The 19,852-nt window shown below is 36.9% G+C and overlaps 1 protein-coding gene across 1 annotated transcript; it reads right to left on the reverse strand.

Annotated features, from left to right (window-relative positions):
* Positions 1-6,897: 6,897 nt before the first annotated feature.
* On the reverse strand, positions 6,898-19,256 carry NLE1 (notchless homolog 1). Its single transcript, XM_072417061.1, has 13 exons — positions 19,117-19,256; positions 16,036-16,172; positions 14,888-15,105; positions 14,435-14,514; positions 13,787-13,863; positions 13,320-13,417; positions 11,867-12,059; positions 11,096-11,231; positions 9,818-9,864; positions 9,507-9,709; positions 9,190-9,349; positions 8,978-9,048; positions 6,898-7,630 (listed from the first exon to the last, which is right to left on the reverse strand). Exons 2-13 carry the CDS (start codon positions 16,168-16,170, stop codon positions 7,618-7,620), a joined length of 1,431 nt encoding a protein of 476 aa, XP_072273162.1. The 5' UTR covers positions 16,171-16,172; positions 19,117-19,256; the 3' UTR covers positions 6,898-7,617.
* Positions 19,257-19,852: the final 596 nt, after the last annotated feature.

Here is a 19,852-nt window from a genome sequence, read left to right on the forward strand (position 1 = left end):
GGGTATACCCTGCAAAACAGAACCAGCTCCAACTCCACCCATCGTCATGGCTTAGCCAATCGGTGACTGAGGTGGAGCTCACCAATGAGAGGGCGGTTCCGCTGGCACGAAGATCCGTAGCAAATCAGAGGGTGGCGGCGTCATTGGCAGGCTAGGCTTAGCACAGTGTGTCTGCTGGAGATAAAGTGATAGGGAGGGATTAGGAGCCTGTCAGGGCAGGACTTGTCCTCAGTCACCTAGCACTGTCACTGAGAGCTATCAGCATGCAGTATGGGGAGGAGTGACAGCTGCCACAATAGTATCATTATATCCTCATATCTGTCCTCAGGCTTCTGTAATCACTGATATATGTGCTGGGGAAGCTGAGGATCACTTCAATGTCTTTACAATGGATTCACAGTGCTACATTAAGCCAATAAAGAGGAACTAAACTGAAACTGCCTAAAACAAAATTCACTTACCTTCGATCCCCACAGCGCAGACGATCAGTCCGGAGTTGTCTTCCATCAGGTCCTGCGTCATCCCGGTATCTATTTCCGAGCCGGAGCTCCATGACCGCCATCTTTTCCTCTTCTTTCGGGTTCTTCATCCTAGGGCGCAAGATCGGGTGATGTAGGTTGGAAAAAAAATTGCCAATCGCACTGCGCATGCGTGAGATTAGCAAATTTGTGCGATTCCCTTATTTACCCTCTAGTGCCTGGAGATTGCGCACAGGAGAATTCCTGGTACTACTCCTGTCAGTGGGAAACATCACAGGATGATTCCCACAGCTGCATTCATTCATGATGAGCACAGCCGTGCGACTCCTGTGTTCTTGGATAGAAAATCTCTATCCAAGACCACATACTACAGGGCTGCAAGGGCAATCGGGAGTGGAGCTATCCGCTCCTCTCCCCATTGCTCTTGCAGATTCTAAAAAATTTGATCTTGAAGGCCGAATTTACACAGGCGGTTCTTGCTTACATGTTCCGTAAGCGAGAATGGCCCCATTTGCTGCAAGATTGAGTTTTAAAATTTTGCTTGCTCATCCCTATTGGCTGCACTTTTATGTAAAGTGAAATTTCTGAGTTTAGGTACATTTAAATATATTCACATACAGAGCTTTTTATTGCTTGCACTTTCTTTATAATTTGCAGCCCATGTGCACTCACAAGATGCATTGAAGCAGCATTTAGAACAAATGGCATTGTTGCGCGCCATAGTACATAAAACATGTTTTCAATTGTTGTCACTAGGGAGAAGACAGTTTTGGGGTTTGTGTAGACAACTACCTGAACCCTGTCTACGTTATGCTACAATCACACAGCTGGTGTGACCCCCTCCATCCAAACATGATGCTTGCAAGGGGTCATTCAACCAGATCTGTGGTTTGTATGCACGCATGGCTGTTTTGTGTCTCAGAAGGCGCATATTCTTCTTGAAAAATCTTCAATAAGCTGGTAAACATTGATGTTCAATACTAGAGTAACGCTCATACCTGTCAGTGAATTCTAAGGTTGCACTCTACTATACTACTCTGCAACATGCATGAATTTCCAGAACCCAGCGGTGTTACAGAACAGCCAACTATATTGCATTATGTTCTTTTCTGCAACAAAATGCAGCTATTCCTTTTTAATAGGCTGCCCAATGCAAGCACTTCGGTACACAAAGAAAAATTGTGTTACTTTGCATGGTTGCACTAGGTTATAATAACTTTAAATGGGCTAATACCAAATCCCAGTGTGCAAATAATTATCTGTTGGCCAGTTAGTTTAGACTGCATTTGCATTGGGGTGATACACATAATAAATGGACTGCATTTGCATTGGGGTAATACACATAATAAATGGTAAAACAGGCTGTGCATTGTGACTTGCGCCCCTTAACACTCATCATACCACAGTAAAACACATTAGTGGGAAAGGGCCTTCAACTTAGGCAACGGTAGGTCTCCTCTGACTCCCACCCCTTGTCAGGGGCCAGACATGGCCTTATATCCACTTAGCCTAATAAATATTATACATAGAGGATATTGCTTAAAGCATGCATTCTTACTAAGGCCAAGGCTGCCCTATCAATAATGGCAAAAAAGGCAATTGCCCAAGGACCACCAGTTCAGAGGATCTGCTACAGGTTTGGAGTACCACAGTGCTTGTAAGAAGATTGGCATTCTGTAAAAAGTGCACCTGTCACTGGTAAATCATGCATAATCTAGTAACAGAGTAATAGTAGACACTGCAGTGGATTTATTAACCAAAAGCAAATTAAAAAAGCTCCACATATGAGCATTTAAACCTTGGGAATATATGTAGAATATAAACATCAACACATTCACATTCCAAAGAGGTTAGGGAGATGTCTATGTTCTATTCTAGAAGAACAGAAGGGTGTGTATGGAAAAAAGACAATATTATGTAAGATGGTATTTGAAAGAGAGAGACACTCAGGAAGAAGTGGTAAACAACTTAAATTACTTTTACCACAGCCAACACTTTAGGTGAAGGCAAATAGCATGGTAGATAGAATAATGTATAGTTCTTGGAAAACTGAATGCTTATAATAAATATTCACCAGCTGTTAAGCTAAAATCCAAGTAAAACAAAAAAAAAATACTCCTGTGATAGGGTACAGCAAGAGTAAAATGATTGTTATTTTGTAAGTGGAACAGAAAAAACAATTTTAACATGTCCCTTGCTCCCTGAGCCCTAAAGTGTAAATTTTTTGGTAGGCTTCATGACACTTTGGGGATTGCACACTCACCTTTCAGTATTAGGGTCCAAGGATTCAATCTCAGCCAGGGAATTACCTACACAGAAAAAAAAAGTTCTTGTTTTTTTTTTTGTGGGTTTCCTCCTACATCCTAAAAAGACACTGGTATGTTAATTGGTCTGCCACCAAAAAATGGCCTATAGCTATAAAAATGTTAACTATACAATATGCAACTAATTAAGCTTCCAGTAAAAATCATGGAAAGGTATTTTTTTATGTTGCTCCTCTTGTGTAATCTTCAAGGCTGATCTATCGCTTTGACACACAGTGCAGGATACGGCAATAGAGAAGTAGGAGAAGCTTCTGTACATGTTTTGCCCTGCGGCACAGTCCAAGGCTTTCACTTCATCTTCCTTGTCCTGGCCCAATTTGAGAAAAAATAGACACATTCAAGTATTCAATTGCTAAACACTGCTATAAATGAATGAATCAATTGGATTCCTGTAGTTAAATTGTATATTGTGCTGGTTGCTTCAAAATCACATACACTGTTACAGAATAAAAAATCCCAGATTTGTATTGTCATAAAAATTGTTGTACAGTGATGCCATCTAGTGGATCATCTAGTAACGTTTTTAGGATCTTTTCACACTTTAGTTTGAAAGCTATATGCTTGTCCAAATTTTTATTATTATTAGCCAGTATTTAAATAGCACAGAGATATTACGCAGCGCTTTACAAAGTCCATAGATGTGTCACTAATTGTTCCTCAAAGAGACTCACAATCTAATGTCCTTACCATATGCCAATAACATAGTCCAAAGACAATTTTTGAGAGAAAGACAACTAACCAAACTGCATTTATTTGGGATGTGGAAGGAAATTGGAGTACCCGAAGGAAACGGGAGCAGACACAAGGAAAACATACAGATTGATTGTCACTTTCTATCAAGCCAGATTTACCGGTCAGATTAAGGTAGAATGAATGAGCCTCAAACTGAAGTCATCATAGCCTAAACCCAGTGACACAGACACTACTTTAACATGCCTGACACTATCTGGCTACTAGGGGGGATCACAAGGTCCTGGAAGGACCAGAAATGTCTTCCCTGCTGGAAGGCTTAAAGAAAAAATATATTAAAGAAAACCTGTTGGTATGCTATGCTTTTCAGCTCTTAGGCAGTAATAAATATGTAGAACATTTGGGTCCCTTTAAAGCAGTCTGAAAGCTTGTTTTTAAAATACCCTCAAATATAACCCACTAGTACTACAGTGTTGACGGTGCCAGAAGCAACTCCCAGGTAAGGAGCTGAACTTACATATAACTGTTTTAAACATTTTTCTATTTCAGATATTCATATTTATATGCATTTTCATGAACTGAAAGTTTACATAGATTTACGTATACAGCTTTACAGTTTTAGTTTATTACCAGCTTAACTTGAGAACCATAGGAGGGTTTTTAACTGGCTTATGTCCACTGTAATTAAAAGGGGAGATACAAATTAATTAGTAGCTGTTGTATATATGAATGTGCCATAGGTCCAGTCCATCAAAAAGTACTGCAAATACAATGCAAATACATTTGCCAATTCAGTGATTGAAAATGATATCCTTCTTGTCTGGGGTATCCATATTCCTTTTTGTATTGAAAGTATGAGTAGGTGTTGCAGGAAGGCTTTGGTTTGGTTCACAATGAGTTTTAGCAAACTTAAAGATAACTTTTTGCCCTGCACATGTAAAGCAAATAGCAAAGGTCTTACATTGTCAGCTGCACTGCTTACAGGGTGCCTGCAGCTAATCTATTCCCTTCTCTAAGATGGACATATCTTGTTTCTGAGGGGGTTTTCATGTGGTGGCAGCTATTTTGGAGGAGCACGGTTTTGCTTCTCTTATGCTAGCCTTCCCCTCCCAAATCACAAGTTAATAAGGCTTCAACCAGCAGAAAGAGATACAGACAAATAATTCAGAATAAATTAAATAGAAGGCAGATTTTTGTCCTGAGGTACAGTTTTATCTCCTGCAGAATATGGGAAGCAAAATAAGCAGCACCAGCTGTCACTACAGCACTCACCAAAACACTCAAAATATCTTGAGAATATTAGTAATCAGGGACAGGAGTGGGTAGTATATGTCTGAAATGATCTCACAATACAGATTTCCAGCTAAAAGAACATCTGTGTCTTGGCAATACCACAGGATTTATACTGTTGTGTAATCATACTTTGCAAAAGGAATTTACCTTTCACAATACATTTAAAATTAACTTTCCTATACATTCCCCATGTTATAATAAAACTTCACTTTTTGAGCACAGGTCCACTTTAATTGAAGATTCCTACTTGTCTCTTCTATAAATACTGATACAGCCTGTTCTGTCCCAACTGTTTTTTTTAGAAAAAAAAACCCCTGAGAAAATAAGGGAGGAAAAAAAAAGATCTCAAGGAGCACTTTGTACACAGAACACCACCAAACTGCCAGGAAGTGGAATTTAAATATTTTAATGTACAAAAACATTGGCTGGATGTAGAATTCAAAAAAGGTGATTTCTACCATTACATTAACACTAAGGGCTCTATTTTTAAAACAGGGAGTAAGATATTCCCTAACAGGAATCTTCCATGTCCATGCGTTTCAATGGCAGTAATTGATTCACACCAGGGAATGCCAGATTCCCTGTTTTTTTTAAAAAAAACCTTAAATGTATGTATCTGATGTGAACTTTTCAAAAGGAGTGAAGTTTTTTTCTAAATCAAAGGTAACATATTTCTAAAACACCATTTAGTTGTACATGCATCACCTGATACAGACTTACTTTCTTGACTTGTCCTTCAAGTCTAGGGTTATTAGGTTTGTAGGTGTTATATTACAAGCCATAACATGTTAACATCTGCAAAAATGCAGATCACTATATAGGTCATTCCATGGATTTCAAAAAGGTAATGTTTCAGGTCTGTTTTTAGGTTTGCGGAATATAAAAACAAACAATATACTTTCTCCGAGGGCATAAAAGTCACTTTTTTAAAAGTGAATATATGCTCATGGATACTTGCCCCAAACCCAACATTTTAACAAAACATTTTCCAATACAGGAACATTGAAAATATACCTTTGGTGATAAATATTACAGGTGCCTGTGTGCTTATATCACCTCAAGCAAACTTTGAAGCCAGTTTTACTAGATCAAAGGTGCAACACATGGACAACCACCAATCTAAACAGAGGATCAGATAGCATCCTTTTCAGGTGTAAAGGATAGAAGGGTTTAAGTGAAAATATATATAATTCATAAAATTATATAAATATATATAACATCTCTGGACTTTGGAAGGAGCCAAAGTCTTCCTGCACAACCCTTGAAAATAAACGCAACATAAGTTACCAGAATACACTGCAATTTAGACATTTGATTAAAGCTTTAGATGTGGTGACTTTATTTGTTTCGATTTTTTGTATGTTATTTTATTTGTATGTTTTTTGTTTTTTTTTGTACCTTGCGATCCTGCACATAACATATCCTGTCCTAGGGTCATCACAAACTCACTTTATTGTATCCATGAAAAAGTAGCACTGTTATCCTGGGAGAGGAATACACTCTTTTCTGTAACTCTGGGGATTATGTAGTCCACAGTGATAACTAAGAACAATGTAATGTAATGATCAAGATGTCATCAGCCTATTTAATTACTGGCAGTATCAATAGACTTTTTTTGCAGTTAATAAACAAGAATAACAAAACTGTTTTCACAGTATTTTTAACAAACTAAAAATAGGCAAACACTTTGGTTTTCGGGGTTTCAGAAAAAAACATCAAATATGTAAACATGTTTTTATTTTGATATATTTAACAATGACACTCTAAAGAAAATTTAGGAAACGCATGGGGATAAATGAAAATAGTTTAATTTTTAGTTGCTTGAAAAAGACTTATTTTCTGATGGCCTTTCAATTTTAAAATTATATCTAGTATACCATAAAGAGTTATCTGCATTTAAAAGCAAAAATAGGCATCATAATTGCATCAATTAGTGAGTTCCAGTGATAAATGTAAATCAGGTTGATGAAAGGATTTAAAAAAAAAAGGTGCCCACAAAATGATAATCATTCATTTTTATAAAGGGATACATAATGTATGTGTGTGTAAATCCAATGACAAAAATAAAATGTTGCAGCTGAACCAGTACTTAGCTGTTGTTGCTTCATTAGTTTTCCTTTTTTTAATTGTGTTTTGTTACTACATTTTTCCTGGTGATCCTGCCTTTCCTATAGTTGACAAGAGTCACTGACTATACATCTATAGAAGCTGCATTTTTTACCTACTCACTCCTGATTCGGACAACTGGTTTAAATTATCAGTAAGGGCATTTGGGGGTGCATTACCAGAAAGCCGACAGGTGGAGACACTGCCAGCCAGTTGTGCAAAAAAATTAAAAAAAAAAAAAAAAAAAAAAGAGAACATTACAATTTGATTTGTAATAAATCCCAGACACAACCCTGAAAAGGTGTGCTCTGTACTTTAATAAAAATGACAAAACAATTTTTTGCAAGGTTATCAGAACTTTCAAAGATAGAAGATAGCCCAACTACCATGACCGGGTTGCGCATGTTCCGCTGGGAGAAAAGGGCCCACTGGATGACTATTCCGAACACACATGGAGTAGGACTTAGAAACACTTGCTCTGTACAAAATAAGTGTATTGTAGCATTGTTTCCAAAATGCTGATTCCAAAATGTAAGTAAAGCTGTGGTGCATGCTGCTGTACCCATTCCTAGAGCTTGGACTGCAGACACATTTCCAACAGATGGCCTTTTTAACATTGGTATTTTGTCTTTTTTCCTTATGTTGGTATAAACCTGACATATGTTCTTCATCCTCTCAGTAAACGAACATAGCGTTTTACTAATCAGGTGACTGTTCATGTAGGTTCATCTTCTCCATCTGTGGCAAAAATGTAAATAACATTACTCAAATAGTGAAGCAGAAACAAAAGCATTTGGTAACCCCTAATATTACAGTCACCTATTGCTGCAGGGGCCGGGCTGGATGAAATGCCCTGGTCCTATTTATACCACTGAACTTCCAATTTAAAGAGAACAAAGAATGGTGTAATTACTGAAACTCTTGACACCATTTCACTGCCACAATGAAGCTTTCATTTCAGATTTGAATCTATAACAAAGGAACAGGCCATTTTGACACTACGGCAACTTGTTTTTTTCAATGAGATTAACAATGAAGGCCCTCACACTCCTCGAATGACAGTCACTTTAACCTTAATGCACTCTGGACATTACGCTCTGCTACAAATCACTAACACTGAAATAATATATGACAATGAAGAAATGGAGAAGGGCTGAACCATTGTTTGAAAGCCCAGGAATTTTAGAACCATGGGTCAGAAGCTATGAGGAACATGTTTTGGATATAGTGGGTATGCACAAATATTCCTCATCACTTTTTTGTGGCCTGTTAAATCCTCAAAAACAGGGTTTTACCTTTAGATTCTATAAACGTTACTATAACGCTACTCTAAGCTACAATACTAACATAACTACAACACACATTTCTAATGTTAAAAACAATATCTACACACAAGTTTTACAATGACACCATTGTACAGACTTAAGTTGTTAGCAGCTGAACATCCGGTATAAAGAACAAATTATGTTAAGGACTTTGTTAAGGAAGTCTAAAAATAGTTGCACGACTATAATTTATACACTTATTTAAGTATGTATACCTGACTGGATATAATTCTCTTAATGATAGGAGACTGCAATGTTATGAGATATATTCTATATAAAAATTGCCAATTTAAATGTTTATCTCACAGATCGTCAAGGACATCAAATAAGAGTGTCCTCATGAATGATTGTGTCCTACTGTACCCCCCCCCCCCCCCCATTGTCCAATCACAGACTGGATCAGAAAGCGACATGGCAGTACTGCTTAAAAAAATAGGTCTCCCAACTGTTAAAGACCATGATTCTGAACACAACATTACATCTGGAGGTGCCTGAAAAGGCCTTCTAAAGCTGGAAGCTGACCAATCAATGTTAATATTCACTTAAAATTATGAATGCTTTATTATGGTTATCAACTCCAAAACGTTTTTTTTTTTTAATATAGTTGTATAACCTGTATAACCTTCAAATTACACAACAATGAAAATTCATTCCTGTTTCCTCTGTTCCAAATCTGCATTATCTGACCAAAGTGAAACAGAAACATTAAACTATCAATATTGAACACACTAAACTATCACATACAATTTACAGTACTTACATCCTTAAACATTTATCTTTCCCTCCACTGGCTACTCTTTGACCATCGGGACTCCAGTCAACGGCATAGACCTACAGAAAGAAAGTTTAAATTATGGTTACACAGACATCTTCTTAGACTATACTTAGCCAGTAATGAACATTACCAATCCCCCAATACAGCTTATAACTATATTTACTGTAAGGTAATTTCAAAAACTGAACAAATTGTACCTCATCTGCATGTCCTGGAAGATCCACAGCTAGCTTCTTGGTTTTAGTATCCCAGACCTTGAGTGTGCTGTCACTGCTTCCACTAACCAAAAGCCTGCTGTCTGCTGACCAAGCAATCTGATACACAGCAGCTACATGGCCACGCAAAGATGTTAAGAATCTGCAGTACAATGAGAAGAAAACAACTTAACGATGAGAGCAGTGTTAACAGATTTGCTAGAAAAAATTATAAAAAACCAAGAACAAAATTTTGCAAGATGTCTAAAAATGATCTAATTAAATCAACAAATTGTTACAAACATTGTGACATCACTCACTTGCCAGTTTTTCCATCCCACAACTTGACTGATTTGTCAAAAGAAGCACTTGCGATGATTCTAGTGTCAGGTGAAAAAAGGACTTCATTGATTAGAGCCTGGTGTCCAGTCATCCTCTGCAATGGTTTTTTATCCTCTGCTGGGGCCCAGAGGAAGAGAGTGAAATCATCAGAACCTGACACAAGTCTTTCAGGAGCTTGTCCCTGTGTAGAAGCAAAAACATCAACCAATAAATAAATCGTTCTTTGCACAAGTGCAAACTAATTTGTTTCAACCCAGTCTTATAATCAAATAGCTCATATTATACACACCCGAACTTGATTGTATCGTTGTAATGCTTTTTGCTTTAGTTCCTCCACTGAAAAAGTAACAAGAAAAATAGGCTATACCGAAAGAAAGCTATAAAGTCTTTACAGTCTTTATTACCATGCCGTTTATTAACGATTATTTAGCCACATTCCAAAACATAAAACTACATTAGTCCACATTTTCCTTGTACTCTTAAAATGCAGCAAAATAGCGCTTAATATACACTCCAGTATCTACATAGGAGGATAAACTGTCCAACAAAAAAAGTAAAACATACGACCTATTAAAATGGCTATGAGACAATTCTATATTTAAAACACTGCGTGAATTTTGAAAAAAATAAATAAAAAAATACATACATAGTATACATACTGCATTCAGTCATTGCTGCACTGTGCTGTGTTTAACAACTGAAGTAAAACTAGACTCTACAGACAGTGTATAGTAGTCATGCGTTTGCAAGAGCTTCACAATGTGATGATATGAATAAAGTAGTGCTGAGATATAGATGATAAAACCACCTGGCTCCCTATGGAAACCGAAAGCCCGAATTCTCAACTACTTTAGTCCTGCGAGCAAACCAAATCCCGAGTCTAAGATCCAATATACATTTTCTTTCTGCATTTATCTAAACCCAAAGAAAAAAATCTTTATTGCAGCTTACAAGTCATTAGATGTGGTGGTTGCATTGCTTTTGTCTGAAAGTACAGCACAATAATGGTCAATCCAGATTTTTTTTTTTTGCACTAAACTGATGTTATCAGGAGTGGGATGAGGATAGTCCTTGATTTTTCTATCCTAGAGTGAAAACACTGCTTCTAAGATACAGTACAGGGAGTGAGCACTGTCACCCTAGAACTGGGAGCGTGTACTGTCAGAATACCAGCTAAAAATAAAGTTTGAATAGGAAGGATAAGCAGTCACCACATCTCAGGACTGGTAAGCTGCAATACATTACATTTTGCTTTTTGGGGGGTTGGTTAAATAAACCGTTTTCTAAAATGTTAAAAAAAGAATCCATTAGCCAGCTATCTCTACTAATAAAGCTACCTACTAATGCTGCTTCATTACTTATTCTTACAAAGTCACAGAATAAAAAGAAGACTGCAGATACAAATTTGCTGTGTGCATGTTTGCATGGGGTCAGTGATTGAAAGGTACTGAAGCCATCGTTTTTTCCCAGCACAGTTACATTTAAGTTATGTGTAAGTTGCAGTGGATATTTGAATTCTGAATATGATCCTGCCTACTTAATTTGAGATTTCATTATTAGAACTTACAGGAGCCTCGCATGTCCTGGGGATTGATGGAAGCGTCAGCAGGATTAAAAGCCCCTGTTCGGAGAACATAGTCTGTACTTAGCGCCATAGTATTAACCCAGTGGGCATGACCTTGTAAAGTGCGGCAAAGTACTCCCTAAAAGAAATATAACAAATAGTTAAAACAATAACAACAATTACACATAAGTACACAAATAATACAATGAAATGACAGGCAACTTGTCACTTTTGCACTCTAATCCTTCTGGTGCTCCTAGGGGCTCTCTATTCCAAACCCAATATATTCTGAACTGAAGCTAAGCACCCCCCCCCTCATCCTTTATTCAACATGTTGACTGCAAGATCTAAACCACCAAAAAAGACTCTACCACCTCCATACTGCTTATTCTTTGAACAAGAGGGCTCCTCAGGTAAATATATATAAAGCATAGTTTTTAATTTTAAAACAAAATGGCAAGCACCATAAGCCCAGTGTTATTTGCCATTTTTAACCTCTAACATTTACAAAGCACTTAACAAAGGACGGGTTTTTCTCAGTAGCTAGTACATTTTGAGACTAAATGCATGCTACTATACCTTCACAATTTCATAATTTGCATGGCTGCCTGAAAAAAACAAAAACAAATAGGTACTAAATAAATAAAAAGGAAAGGAAGCAGACACTTTTCCTTTTTTGACTTTTACCTTCCAAGTAAACTTTTCAAACTATACATCACTCATTTTGCAGGAACATCTCATATCACTTGAAAATGTAACTGTCAAAATACCTACATCACTTGCTCGCCAGACTTTTATTGTTCTGTCCTGCGAGGAGGAATAAAGCAGGCCATCTCCTCCCCACTTCACACCAGTCACCGATTGTGTGTGGCTAGTAAGTATCTTCTGGCACTGACCCAAAAGAGTATCCCAGATTCGAATACTACAGTCTTTGGATGCGCTGGCAAGGTATCTGCACTCTGGATTTCTACAAGAATATATTAGAATGTAAAGTTAATAATCAAAAGAACAAAAAGCCTATCATTTCAAATAAATTCACTAATAATTAGAAAAGGAAGATGCACACACACCTCTGGATCATATAACCCACAAACATTACATTAGAAAACAAGGTACATGGTACTAGTAAAAATGATCCATTATTACTGCATTTTGCAAATCAGATCCAATTAAAAACACTATATCTACTCAAATAGGGAAAAAATGTATTATTATGCCTAAAAAGGTATATACGACAACATGTTTTGCACTTGCATATACGTCTAAAAAAATGAAAGAACTGCCCAATTTTTCAAATCTCTCGTGATTTTATAGCAGCTATGTGCACTGAATGTTAAATAGTCTTTGACCAAGGATTCCATTAAAATATCTGAATCCTGCCAGCACTTTGCTCTTTTGTCACAAACAATTCTTTTTGCAAAGCCCTCCTTAATGAAACTCAATACTGAAGTGTGGTATTAATTAATTGAAGTCACTAATGTCATTAATAAACTTCAATCAAAATTATTTTACATGATTTTTTAGCAAGTTTTGGTGAAAAATGATTACTGACTGTACAAACAGACTGCCAAGAAGCCTGGCCTACGGGGGGAAAGGGGGAGGTAGAACAGGGGGTAGTCTCCTTGGGTCTCTCCATTTGTTAAACAGGTGTCAGCAGTTTCATGATCCAGCACAGCAGATCACTAAATGATGTTATAGACATTTGTATGAAGGCTAGAATTTTGCCATTCAACAGTGATCTCCACAGACAAAACTCTAGCACCTGTAATAAGCAGTAGACTCACTCCAGAACTATAAGGCTTATATGGATAAAACAACTAAGTCAAGAAGGGAAATGTAAAATAACTCCTGCTAACCAACTTTAAAAGTCTGAAAGTGAACCAAGGGCACTTTTTGCATCAAGGTAACAATTTAGTTTGCGGCTTACTCCATGAGTCATAACTATTTCCTATCAGTTTACACAAAACAAAATTTCTGTTGATAGATCAAATGCTGTAAATATTTTAAGTCACTGTACTAAAAAGGCACATCTTGCAATGCCCAAAAGAACCAGGTATACCTGTCCAGCCGAAAAAAAATGGCTTATCTAAGATTCAATTACAACAAACAGTTTATACAAAACAAAAAATTTGCCGAAACTCTTATCAAGGTCTGCAAATTCACATCTACTTTATGTTTTTATTTTTATGGAAGCCATAAAGAAGATGGGAAAGGGGGTTTAACTTACAAATGAAGAGGTTCCCAGCACAGCCATGTTATCCATTTTGTGTGCCCGATCAGTGTTTTACCAATCTGCTTTCCTGTGTTTGGGTCCCATATAAAAATCTGAAATTTCATGGATACATACTTATGATAAATACATCACATATTAAAGAACAGTCATTTAACAATATTCATCAGAAGTATTAGCAAAGTATTAAAAAAAATAGGATCATTAGTATAAATTGTTAACATGATGGGTATACTGTCAAACTGACTAGTGTAAAAAATTTACTTTGCAAATTTGTGTACAAGAAAAAAAAAAAAAAAAAAAGCAAATCCTTAAATCCTTACGGGGAAGGCAGACTAGTTATCAAATTAGTAATTAATGGGTATGAAAATTAATATTCATCATAAATTTCAGATGAAAATGTCATTATAAGAGAGCAAAATATAAAAAAGATAATAGATCATGTAATCCCATAAAATACATACCTGACTATTCTTACATCCTGACGCAAGTTTCTTCCCATCTGGTGACCAAGCAATACTCAGCACCCAGTGTGTATGCCCTGTGATACAAGAAAAAACACACATTCTAAGGCCTAGTTTGTGCATTCTGCCTTCTAATTTATGAATAAGGCAAATGGAAATCTACAGGGGTTACAATTTTGTGAATTCCATTCAGAAAAAAAGCATTGAATATGATTTAAAGACTGTATTTTGTAGGTTCTTCCCCTGCTTGCGTGGGTTTCTTCTGGGTACTCTGGTTTCTTCCCTCATTGCAAAAACATGCAGTTAGGTTAATTGGCTTCTCCAAAAAATTGACCTTAGACTGTGGTAATGACATATGACTATGGTAGGGACATTAGATTGTGAGTTCCTTTGAGGGGCAGCTAGTGATATGACTATAGACTTTGTACAGCACTTTGTAATATGTCAGCACTACTTAAATACTGTATAATAATAATAATATTACTAATAATAGAGTTCTCCATTACCACAGCACCTACCATACAGCTAAATGTCTGTTTTGGGTGGGCTGACCCCTTATAAATAATTAAACAAAAAAAAAACAGATAGTGTACCAATACAAGAACACAGTAGTCGCAAAGGTAACATAAAATGAAAGATCTTACTAACCCTTGGAAGTAAAGTGTGGTGTTTCAGTGCTGAGGTCCCAGAAGCGAACTGTAGTATCACCTGACCCACTGGCCAAATACCTGTAAGAAAAAAAAATGAAATGTTAGCTTCACTCTACATTTTTTCTTTGGTTGGAGGGCAATAAGGGTAACGTGCAAGTGAAGCGACCTTCACCTACTAACTAAGCCCTGCTGTAGAGGCCAAAAGACCTCTATTTTCTCTCCTCCATGCCCATTGGCCATTTTAAAAAAAATAAATCACAAACAGATCAATAATCTTTACATTGATTAGGCCAGACATTGGGACTAAAGGAAGAATATCAGAGGTTTGTGAATCTTTATAATGGCAAGTATAATTTTAAACGTTAGATGCCCCAATTTCCCTTTGACCAAAACAAAACATTCTATGAAAATATATTGTTTTTTTTAAAAATACTTTGCAAATATTGCTTACTTTCCAGTTGGGCTGAATGCAACTGAGATTACAGCCTCAGTATGTCCCTCCAAAGAACTTGTGCAACGTGTTACTGCACGGACTTTGAACACAGCTTGTGGCTGGTAAATAATGTCCAAAACCTTTTCAGTTTCCACAGTCTGATTCTCCAAGGTTTTTTCCAAAGATGTCACAATCTCCACATCATGGACAAAAAAAGCAAGTGGTACGGCCTCCTCCTGCACCAACAGAAAAGAGTAGATGAGTATCATAGATAATAGACGTAACAAATACAATTAGGAAAAAAAATGTGGGCCCAACAAATGAGCTATATAGGTTTGCCAATAAGAGAATGGTCAGTTAGGCACACTCTAAAAATGGGAACCATGGTAAGTAGGGTTAAGGGTAACCAGAAAAAGAAAGATGTTAGAATAATGTAAAATCTAATAGACAACTCTTCTACTTTAACTTTTTTTTTTTTTTTTTAAGACAGACCTATAAATACTTATTTGGCAAAAGGAAATATCTGCCAAAGTCCAATTCCAGTCAAACATTCTTGTTTAATGTTAGATACAATGTCCAAAAATTAGAACCTCTCTTTTCATTACCATGTCCACATTTGGGAGACTTCTTCTCATTTCTGTCTATGTGACTTTCAGACAAAAAGGGTAGTAAAGGAACATTTGCACTCTTTTTGTCAGGTTCCAGACAGGACATACGGTCAGGGGAAATCCCGGCATATATCTTGAAAGACTAGAAAATTTATTTATTCTGTATGGTCACGTGTCATTTGGAACATTTCCAAAGATAATGGGCCTGATTTATTAAAGCTCTCCAAGGATGGAGTCATTTGCTATTTGCTGGCAAATGTTTTGAATCCTGGACCAGCTCCATTCCAGGTTTGCTGGATCACCCAGCTTTACTGATGAAAGTGTATCCTCTCCAGCCTTGGAGAACTTTAATAAATAAGGCCCAATGGCTGCTCTATATGACAAAACAGAATTTAGATTACTGACATATGTGGGAATATACACTAACCATCCAAGTAGTATAGTATAGAAGTATACCTTTGCAAACATTGGTCTTTCAATTCAGTTGGAATAAAAAAAAATGGCCAAACAAAGAATATTATCAAGAATTTATTGATGTAAATGTATAGGTAGTTGTACCTCCTCTAAGAGAGCATTGCAGACCAACTGCAGTTTGTCAGGTGATATATCCACTGGCACATCAAAAGAGGATCCAAGCACCTCTCCACTTTCATTTTTGAACTGAATTAAAATTCTTCCCACGTCTTCCTTCATAGCTGCAAAACCAATGGGAAAAAAACATGAATTTTACTTCAGTACTCACTCACTGAGGAATCTTCACGAAGAAAAAACATTTTTTTTTTAAATAGTTTATTACAATTAGTAAATATAGGTTGTAAATATATGTAGCATATAAACTTTTGCAAGTCATAAGTATAAGCAATGTAATATGTTTATGTAATTTTCTTCTTTTAGATTTGAAAAGCAGAGAAGGTTTACAGCCTTTTAAGTTTAAACTGTCTTCTATGCCTTGTCAGGGAGTTTTACCCTACATTGCAACTACTTTTTTTTACTTTAAATATTATAAAAGATTTGCTTATCACTCTCAAACAGGTAAATATATAGAAAATGGTTTTATCAAAAAACATTTCTGATTCCCTTCAGCCTATCCTATAATCCAGACACTCTTATGGCACCAGGGGTCAGCAAACTTTTTGGACTACTAGGCCATTTCAGGAGGTCAAGAAGGCACACTAGGCCAGAAAGAAACAAGGTGTCCAAGGAAAGGTTTTTTATTTTAAAAATACAGTACAATCAATGGGAAACATGATGTTGCATGTTCTTAGAGACAGATACAATATCAGGTTTTAACAATGAGGAGTTAAAATAAAAAAAATTATATATATAAATAAATATATATATATATATTTATATATTAATTTATATTAATAAATAACCGGTATTAGAACTGGTTCAAAACATTTTTTTCTTGGAATGGGACTTTATAGGTGCTTTGTGCAATATTATACTTAATGACAAGAAAATACTAATTTTGTTTAAAAGAAAATCTTTCTTTTAAAAAAATCACTGTGATCATGATCAAATTAATCCAGTTCATATGATAATATACCTATTTATTTAAATGTATGTTTATCATGATTCATTATCCCAGGATCAATGGCTCAGGGGTTAGCACTCTGGCCTTTGCAGTTCTGGGTCCCAGTTATGAATCTCAGCCAGGTCTCTATCTGCATGGAGTTTGCAGGTTTTCCCTGTATCTGCGTGGGTTTCCTCCGGGTACTTCAGTTTCCTCCCGCATTCCAAAAACATGCAGTTAAGTTAATTGGCTTACCCAAAAATATTGACCATAGACTGTATTAATGACATATGACTATGGTGGGGCAATTAGATTGTAAGCCCCTTTGAGGGACAGTTAGTGACATGACTATAGACTTTGTACAGCGCTGCGTAATATGATAGCGCTATATAAATACTGTGTAATAATAATAATTTATCAGATGAATAATATATGGTTAGTGACTAACCATTAATATATGTTACTAAATATATTAATATATAGTAACATATATATTATTATTTTGTATATTTTACTATATATATATATATATATATATATATATATATATATATATGTTAACATATATTACTTCTATTTTCCTGGCTCTGTTACGGCTTTTGCATCGTGTAAGCACCCGGGAACACATGGGACACAGGACTCCTCTCACCACCAGGAACACCCCTAAGGGAAATTCCACTCCTCCACAATGCATACGGAGGGGAGGGAGTGTCCCGTTACCCCGACGGCGGAAGTGTTAACGCTGGCCACGGTAAATATAGAAGGTGCCACAACAAGAGGCTCAGGAGCCGCAGGTTGCCGACCTGGATTGACCATTAAAAAAAAGGGGGCATTAGGCTGGAACAGACTACTGGTTAGGCCGTATCTGGCCTAAAGGCCAAAGTTTTCCGACCTCTGTATTAGACGGTACAGCCAGATTTAGGACATTTGCTGCAGTTAAAGTAGAATCCAGGAAGCTGTCTGCAAATTGAACAAGGAGAACATGTCTCTGCTCACTTCTCCTGTAAGAATGTGGGACCTTAGTCCTTGGCTCTTCTTTTTCTTTATTCTTGCTATATACAGGAATCCAAAAGCTATATATGTATTGGATGTTCTTCAACTAGCTGCTACTCTAGATAATTTACTTTAATAGTTAACTGGATATTTGTCTAACAATGTAGCCTAAAGCTAATAACTCAACTTGGTTATATTAAAAGAATGTGATCACTGTTTTTGGATCATAAGAGCCGCCGATTCTGCCTAGCAGCACGGTGGCTCAGTGGTTAGCACTCTGGCCTTTGCAGCACTAGGTCCTAGGTTCGAATCCCAGCCAGGACACTATCTGCATGGAGTTTGCAGGTTCTCCCCGTGTCTGCGTGGGTTTCCTCCGGGTACTCCGGTTTCCTCCCACATCCCAAAAACATGCAATAGGATTAATTAGTTTCCCCCTAAATTGACCTTAGACTACATGACATCACTATGGTAGGGACATTAGATTGTGAGCTCCTTTGAGGGACAGTTCTTTGTACAGCGCTGCGTAATATGATGGCGCTATATAAATACTGAATAATAATAATAATAACCAGTACCTCCATCACAAATCTGGCTTCTTCCAATGCTACCCAAACCACCCCTTCATTATTATACATGTCTTGCTTCCACAATGCAGTAAGCAGTCCATTGGTCTGATCACTGACAGGTGAGGGGATGGATGTATGAATACTCCGAGAAAGTCATCAAACCAGGTGTGCAGTGGATCATTGCTACAAGAACAGTACAAGCTGGAAGCTACAATCTTTATTTATATCATAGTATTCAGATCCTAAAGGTTTACCTAAAAACCATTCAAAACATTTAACATCAATAGCCTGTGCCTCTTCTAGTACAGCACAAACAAGTAGTCATTGCTCCTAGATTGTAAGCTCTTCGGGGCAGGGTCCTCTCCTCCTCCTGTGTCTGTATCTGTCATTGGCAACCCCTATTTAATATACAGCGCTGCCTAATGTGTTGGCGCTATATAAATCCTGTTTAATATTATTAATAATAATTGCTAGGCTCCCTATTCAATACACTACACAGCTTTGGTAACTAGAAGTACATTGCTACACTACAAGTGCTACAAATGCCTAAATGGCGGAACGTACCGATGTATATCTATGAAAACTGTTCGTTCAGAAAGTATTCCCGTCCACCGGTTCGCACAGTTCTCCGGTAAGGAAGCAGCACACACGTGTTTACTGGATGACATGCAGCCAATGACGTCATCCGTCAGCGTGCAAAATTCAACCATAGAGAGACGATCGTCGCTGGAAGTGAAAAGAGCGCCTCGTGTGGACTGCGTAGGTTTTCTTTAGTCAAGTGAGGCGTTCTGATGGGCTTCAATTATTTGTTTAAAATTTATACTTAGAATTGCATATTAGCTATAAGGAAGCAGTTAAAAATTCAATTTTCAGGGAAATGCCATTTTAAGAATATATGAAAATTTTTATTTTGTAGTTTTGGTTACAGTAGGGAAGATTTATTAACTTGCCTAGTAATTTGCAGCTTGTGTACCATTTTTGAAATTTCCCTGTACTTCCTGTTTTAATGACATAACAGGAAGTTAGTAGAAGTTTCCCTAAATATAGAGAATGAAAAGGTTGTCTCCGAATATATGTCCCATACCAAAGACCAATGGAAAAGTAGGAGTCCCTACTGCACCAGAATCCCCCATGTCCTGAGTTTTTCACATAGCAGGACGTGGGGATAGATGTCCCTACTTTTATGGGTGCCACACTATATGGCCTTTAGGCATCTGGTGCTGAGACATGGGTAATGTCTGCAGGTAAATCACAGCACAATGCTGCAGAAATCCAGACTGAAGGCAGATATGATCCACAA

This window comes from Pyxicephalus adspersus, chromosome 1 (assembly GCF_032062135.1).
Source record: "Pyxicephalus adspersus chromosome 1, UCB_Pads_2.0, whole genome shotgun sequence".
Classification (NCBI taxonomy): domain Eukaryota; kingdom Metazoa; phylum Chordata; class Amphibia; order Anura; family Pyxicephalidae; genus Pyxicephalus; species Pyxicephalus adspersus.